At 42.2% G+C, this 7,742-nt stretch overlaps 1 protein-coding gene across 1 annotated transcript; it reads right to left on the reverse strand.

Annotated features, from left to right (window-relative positions):
* Positions 1-279: 279 nt before the first annotated feature.
* On the reverse strand, positions 280-3,977 carry LOC148790030 (uncharacterized). The gene is made up of 2 exons (XM_088893350.1): positions 2,374-3,977; positions 280-2,265 (listed from the first exon to the last, which is right to left on the reverse strand). The coding sequence occupies exons 1-2, from the start codon at positions 2,735-2,737 to the stop codon at positions 1,706-1,708; spliced, it is 924 nt and encodes a 307-aa protein (XP_088749476.1). The 5' UTR covers positions 2,738-3,977; the 3' UTR covers positions 280-1,705.
* Positions 3,978-7,742: the final 3,765 nt, after the last annotated feature.

The following is a 7,742-nucleotide window of genomic DNA, read 5'->3' on the forward strand; positions in this document are numbered from 1 at the left end:
ATCTAGTCACCCAAAGACAGAATGTTGAAAGGACACGAAAAACCCATTTTCTTCTAATTTCGGGAAACATCAAAGGAAGCTTCTCGTGCCCTTAATATTTTAATCTCATGGGCAAAGATGTGGAAAGATGTATGAAAAGACACAAGTCTACCAATCATGCTTTGGGTTGCTTAGATCTTCATACAAAAGCTTAATACATCTTTTGACTGCCAGAGTTACTAGAAGATCTTTCCGAAAAGACATTGCCAAACGGTTCCTTATTGTATTAAGTCTTTTCATTTGAAAATTAATGGTTATTTGGTTTGTTGTTAGAATTAAAATCAGAGTTAGAATTAAAATGATTTATTCTTTTTGCCTGTTAGGTGCAAATAGGAATTAAAATTGGAAATAGGAATTAGTTAAAATTGGATTCTCATTCCCAAGGGAATGGAGGGCATGGCCAGTGGTGAAATGATGTGGATGACATTTTGAGGTATAAACTGAGATCTCCCAGGTTGTAAGAAGATAAGGGTGCAACCGGGTGTTTATTTAGATAAATGGATTAAGAATGGAAAGAAAGGTTTCAAGAGTGTGAGGGGAGTTCATGTTTGTTTGTTTTCTTCAAGGTGTTGTTAGGTATTCCCAAGGCGGGTGGGGTTGTTTGGTTGTTGGTTGTTATATTTGTTGGGTTGTTTGGTTGAGTAGAGGCTTACGTTTTTTTTTTTTTTTTGCAATAATCTAGTGCCCTATTTATTTCAAATTTTTAGACCTCTGACATATTCCTCCTTATTACCTTTTCCTCTTTTTTAATACTTTTTATTCATCTTAAAAAAAAATCAACTATGGGAATAGGATTCTAATTATGTATAGTCAAACAGTTGGAATTGGAATGAAACATTTTGATTCCAATTCTAGACTCTATTCCTACAAATCAAACAGACCCTACAGGAGGGAGGCTTATAGGATTGCAAGAGAATTAAAATCTGGGGAAGGTTTTTGTAATTCTGCCCCAACCTAAGCATTTAAACAGTTCACTCTTGAACTATATTAATGCTTGATAAAGCAATTGAAAATAAGTTATCCCTAAAGATGTATTTAGTTTGAAAGAAAAGGTAGGGAAAAGAAGAGAAAGGTTTGTATAAGTTTCCCTATAAAAGGAAAAAACAAAGTGTAAATATATGAGTCACAGTGAAATAAAAAGATACAAAGATAAATACAGTTGCAATGTGTAGAATTTTAGATAAAGTAGAAAATAATGCATTGATAAAAGAAATTAATACAACATATATATATATATATATATATATATATATATAAATCGAGAGACATGAAAAGCAATTTAACTCAAACTTTATCCCATCTCTCAAACCTTCCATTCCAATCTCATCTTGATACTCAATCTTATCTTATTACAATACTCTAAAAGACAAGTGCGGAGATCCCAGTCCCACAGCCTGCTGAAAAGCTATTCAGAGCAATAAAATACATCAGGATTTTGATATGAAATAAGGTCACCAAGGGCTGGATTGCGGAAGAGCAGATGGTGATTTATTTTGTTGGAAGCCAAAATGAACCGGTTTGACTGGTGTCTTCAACAACAACCTCATTAATATCCTTACTAGAAGTCGACCCTCCAATATTATCCACTAGAAATAGTTTCCTATGCAAGTCGGTAGCCACACACACAAACGACCTATTGACTACCCGTCTTCCCTCTATTTGTTTTTCACCTTCTGCAACTACTTTCTTGTGTCACATTTGCTTGCTTGTTCTTCAATTTGTAGTTAATATTCTTATTATTATCACTGCTTACTGTTGAACTACTTGCTTCTTTCACTTCTCTTTGATGCCTTTCACCTCCAGTATTTGCCTTTTCAATACAATCAGCAGAACTTGCTTTTCCTACTTCACTTGCTTGTGTTTCACTTTCAGCCTTTTCCTCACCATTAGAATTACTTACGTTTCTCAATTTAATTGCTTTTGTTTCACTTTCCGTAGATGCCACTTTCTGCTTGTTAGAACTACTTCGTTTTGCCACTTGGCTTGTTTGTGTTTTGCCTTCCACTTTCCATGTTTGTATTTCACCCTCCACAGATGTCTTCTTCTTATCATCCTTTGTTTCACCTTCCATGGCGCCACTGCTACTTGTTGAACGTTTTGCACCTTTGTTTGATGCCTTCATCATCGACTCTTCCTTTTTCTTGAAAGGGTTATTAATGCATAATTGTTTATGAGAATTGCCACCACGGATGAGCTGAAGTTTGTCTTTGTCCTTGATATTGCACTCTGCAAGGGTTTTACCATTCTCTTTGAGCTCATCATCATTAAATTTCAGAGAAATTTGCTCGTTTGAAGGAATTTGCTTTTTATGTTTGATCATTTCCTTCAATTTACCTATTGTAGTGATGTTTTCTGGCTCCAGGTAGACGACATCGTTATCATTTATTCCAGTTTTTACTTGAATCCCTATTGCATTGCTGTTTGGTCCGGATTGGTTGCCTCCACCTCTTAGATTGAAGGTCAAGTGAATCGTGTCCTGATTCTGAATTCTGTATTCAGCTACGGTCTTTCCATCTTCAAGTGGTTTCTTTTTAAATGTGAGGGATTGCATGGTGTCTGAGTTCACAACATTGATCAGAATTGTTTTGCCATTGAGCGTCTGAACGTAAATGAACATAACATCAGTTGTGGACAAGTTCCCAATAACATTGTCATCTGCCACGGTCTTCTCAACATTGCTAGACATCAGATTCTTCATTGAGCCCTACATCCAAAATCAATCCATTTTAAAATTCTCCACATATCTATATCTATAAATCTATACAAAAGAGTGAATGCCCTTTTTTCTGAAATTTTCACTAGACAATTTCTACCCCTTTGTCTAAGTAGACAGAGGGCATAACAAAGGATACGTGATGGTAGTCGTTCGGGAGTTGTGCTGCAGATGCTTTTATAGTGACGAGACGTGCGCCAACACCCTGTCAGTTTCGAGAAGGTGCGTCCTGACACCCGTCCTCTGACAGGACATGCGCGACGCCTCGTCAGTTTCGGAAAGACGTGCGCTGGTCGGCTTCGGAAGACGTGCGGTTTAAAACGGCTGTGGGCCGTTGGATTGGCTTCGATCTGGGCTGTCGCTTTCCGGCCGCTATGGATATAAATAGCGTGGGGGGGGGGCCCGTCCTTGCTACTGTACCTCTTGAGCTCGCGCCTAAGTTTCAGTTCGCGTCCAGGCTCTTCAGCTTGCGTCCCAGGTTCCTTGCTTGTTCGAGCTTTCGTGGTCTACTTCAGTCTTCTTCCCGGGTGAGTGCTCTTGGAATCCCGTTCCATTCCCTGATGTCTAGTTCGGGGGGTTCAGATAGTTGAAGCGGGTCTGATGTAGGTTCTACGAACCAATTTGCGTCCCCCGGTAGTTCAAGTGAGCCCGATGTAGGTCCTGAGGAAGGAGTTGAACCTACAGGCCGAGGTGCCTCGGGTAGGTCGGCGTCCACCTCCCGTCGTGGCCGGATTTTAGATCAGTTCGGCCCTTCGACTATGACGCCTGAGGGACTTCAATCCCTCATAGACTACTACAACTTGCCCGGGGAGCACGCCTACTTCATCTCTACGGGTAGCTTCCCTTGGGAACACGGTCCTGATGAGATCGTGATTTTCCAGGAGCAGCTTGCTGCGGGGCTGCGACTGCCTTTTCATCCTCTTCTCGTTGAGGTTCTAAACCACTTCGGGGTGATAGTCGGCCAGTTTCACCCGAACTCCATTAGGAATTTAGTGGGGACGATCACCTTATTCTGTGACGAGAACTTTCCTTTGGATCTGGAGATTTTCTCCTCTATTTTAATGCTGAAAAAGCAAGCGGATCCCCTTCCCGGGCGTAGGCGGGCATACTACCTGTCTCCTCGCCCAGGCTTCAAGCTCTTACACGGACTCCCTAATAAGGTCCCGGTGTGGAAGCAGGACTATTTCGGGGTGCGAAGTGCGCTGGGGTGGCCGTTTCAGACCGGCTGGGGGATGGCCGCTCCCGACTCCAGCATCACACTCGATAAGGAGACGGCGAAGGGCCTCCGGCAAAGGGCGCGGCTTGGGCTGGAGTGTCAACGGTATCTAACGGAGGCCAAACTTATTGCTGCTGCCCTGAGTTCGGGTAGGTTCTTCCCCTAGCGATCCTGTCTTGCTCTTCTTTTACGTGTCTTACTGATGCCGAACTCCTTTTCGCAGGTACGATGGACTCTCGAGGGACCCGAGGTGGGCACTTGTTCCAGGGCATGAAGAGGAGAAAACGGGTGGCTAAGCGAGCTTGCGCCGAACCACCCCAGGGTGCGGAGCCCGAGGTGCTGGAGTATCTGGCGGAGGATCAGCCTCTGGAGCCCGAGATGGTTCCTCCTATGCAGGAGCCGGCGGGGGCTCCTTATGCCGAAACCACACACAAAGGGGCTCCCGCTTTCTCCGAGTCTGCCCATATGCGAGCTGGGCCGTCGGGCTCGGAGGCCCCGGGGGACTTCAGGAGTGTTGTCGCCTGTTCATGCTCTTCAACGGAGTAAGGAGGCCATGTTTCCCGAGGAAGTCGTGGCATGGACCGAGCTCCCTCTGCACCAAATGGCCTGCCGTGCCGTTACTCATGCCATTGTGGTAAGTGCTCCCTTCTTTAGAGTTCTTCGGCCTTTATTCTTCTATTCGTTCCTTTGATCCCGTTTCCCTTTGATAGGTGAACTCTTCTATTCACGCCTTAGCGAACCAGGTGGAGAGGTGCTCGAGGCAGGCGCGAGCTGCCGAGGAGGCTGCTCGAACTGCCGAGGAGGCTGCTCGCCTCGCGCGGTCTAGGCAGGCGAGGTCTCAGAGAGATGCCGAGGCCATGGGAATGGTGGTGAAGCATATGGCGGAATTGAAGCTGGACTTGCAGCATCAGGTCGAGTATCTTTAGGAGGATATCAGGGAGAGGACTCAGATCTTCTCTCAAGGCATCGAAGACGCAAAGAAGAAAGCTGTCAGTGATTATATTGCTTCGCCGGATTTCGATGATCTGATGGTGGACTCCTACAGGAGGGCTGGACTAAGGGCGTGTGCTTAGGCTAATCATGTAATATAGTTAATAACTTATATAATTCAGAACTTGCCTTTTGGCAGAGCCTTTGTAAATATGTCAGCTAATTGTTCTTCAGTTTTGCAATGTCTGAGTTCTATTTCTTTGTTTCCTTCAGCTTCTCTGATAAAGTGATACTTGATCCCAATATGTTTGGTTCTGCTATGAAATATGGGATTCTTTGCCATTGCAATAGCAGATTTGCTATCGCAGTAGATTTCAGTACCACCAACTTGTGGTTCTCCCATGTCATCAAATATCCTTTTGAGCCATATAGCTTAGCTCGTTGTTATTGCTGCTGCAATATATTCTGCTTCAGCTGATGATTGGACAACAGTTGCTTGCTTCTTTGAAGCCCAAGAAAATATCCCTGATCTAAGTGTGAAAGCATAACCAGATGTACTTTTCATGTCATCTACTGAACCTGCCCAGTCACTGTCTGTGTATCCAATGAGTTTAGAGTCATGTGTGACTCTGTACCAAATTCCATAGGTCTTTGTACCTTGCAAATACCTTAGTATTCTTTTAGCTGCTCCATGGTGGACTTGACTTGGATTCTGCATGAATCTTGATAGTAGACTAACCGCATACATGATGTCTGGTCTTGTAGCAGTTAAATAGAGAAGACTTCCAATCATACTTCGAAATTGTGATTCATTTGCCTTTGGTGAGCCATCTTCCTTTTTGAATGCTTTAGTGTTGTCTAGTGGAGTGGAAACTGTTTTGCACCCCTCCATTTTGAATTTCTTCAAAAGAGTTTCTGTATACTTCTTTTGTGAGATGAATGTCCCTTCTTCTTCTTGAGTTATTTCAATTCCAAGAAAATAGTGCATTAAGCCTAAATCAATCATCTCAAAAGTCTTCATCATGTCTTCTTTGAACTTCTTGACCATCTTCTCATTATTTCCAGTATAAATAAGATCTTCAACATATAGAGAAACAATGAGAGTGTCATTTGTACCTTGAGTTTTGATGTAGAGTGTTGGCTCACTATAGCTCCTCCTCAATCCTTGCTCCAAGAAATAATTGTCGATTCTGCTATACCAAGCTCGTGGAGCTTGTTTTAAGCCATACAATGCCTTCTTTAATCTGAGAACTTTGTCTTCTTGTCCTTGCACCATGAACCCTTGAGGTTGCTCCACATAGATTTCCTCCTTAAGATAGCCCTTGAGGAATGCAGATTTTACATCAAGTTGAAAAGTTTTCCATTTCTTCTGTGCAGCTAGTGCTATCAATGCCCTGATTGTGTCAAGGCGAGCAACTGAAGAAAATGTCTCATTGTAATCGATACCATATTGTTGTGAGTATCCTTTGGCAACTAGCCTTGCTTTAAGCTTCTGGATCGAGCCATCTGAGTTAAGCTTTGTCTTGTAGACCCACTTAATTCCAATAGTGTCTTTGTCTTGTGGACAATTCACAAGCTCCCAAGTTTCATTTTTTTCAATCATTTTTATCTCTTCATCCATAGCTTTTCTCCAGTTTTCTTCCTTAAAAGTTTCCTCAAAGCTTTCTAGTTCTATGATCATCAAATTGCATGTTTCATATATTTCTGTTAAGGATTTAGTTCGCCTTGGTGGTGAATCCGGAGTAGACTGTGAAGCTTATTCCGGTTCCGATTGTGTTGGCGAACTGATTTGATCATGATCTTCTTCAATTCTTTGACTTGGTAATAGAGGCAAGTTGATAGTCTTTCTTTCAACTTCTTTTGTCTCCCAATTGTATGCAGCATCCTCGTCAAACTTATGTCTCAACTGATTATGAGTTTTTCTTTCCTTAAGCTATAGACTCGATAGCCTTTTGATTGAGTGCTATAGCCTAAGAAAATTCCTTTCTCAGTCTTCTCATCCAGTTTGCCTCTTTTCTCTTGTGGGACATGGGTGTAGCATATGCATCCAAAAACTCTGAGATGCTTTGCTGATGGTTTTTGCCCACTCCAAGCTTCAATTGGTATCCTATCTTGCACAACTTTAGTAGGACATCTGTTGAGCAGATAGACAACAGTGTTTATTGCCTCTGCTCAGAAAATTTTGGGAAGACCCTTTTCCATGAGCATGGCTCTTGCAATGTCCATAACTGTTCTGTTTTTTCTTTCGGATACTCCATTCTGTTATGGAGAGTACCCGACTGTAAGTTGATGCTACATGCCTTCATCTTCACAGAACTTGTTGAATTCATTAGAAGTGTATTCTTTGCCTCTGTCACTTCTTATGGTCTTGATGTTGTAACCACTTTGCTTCTCAACACGGGCTTTGAATTTTTTAAAAATATCAAAAACCTGCGATTTTTCTCGCAAGAAATAAACCCATGTCATTCTAGTATAATCATCAATGAAGAGGATGAAATACCTGTTTTGATTATTTGATGGAGTACGCATTGGACCACAAACATCTGTATGAATTAACTCCAATGGCTCTTAGGTTCTCCAAGCTTTGCCGGATGGGAAGGGTTGTCGATGTTGTTTTCCGAGCATACACCCTTCACAGACATTGTTGAACTCCTTGATAGCTGTTAGGTCACGCATCATGTTCTTCTACTGAAGAATCCTTAATCCATGGAAATTAAAGTGTTTGAATCTTCTATGCCATAGCCACGACTCGTCCACTTGTGCTTGCATTGCCATGTAACTTGCATCTCTCCATTGAATGGGAAAACATCTGTTTTTTCTATCATTTTTGTTTTTGCAATTTCA

The sequence above is a fragment of the Nelumbo nucifera genome, chromosome 8 (assembly GCF_055504915.1).
Source record: "Nelumbo nucifera cultivar China Antique chromosome 8, China Antique-T2T, whole genome shotgun sequence".
Taxonomy (NCBI): domain Eukaryota; kingdom Viridiplantae; phylum Streptophyta; class Magnoliopsida; order Proteales; family Nelumbonaceae; genus Nelumbo; species Nelumbo nucifera.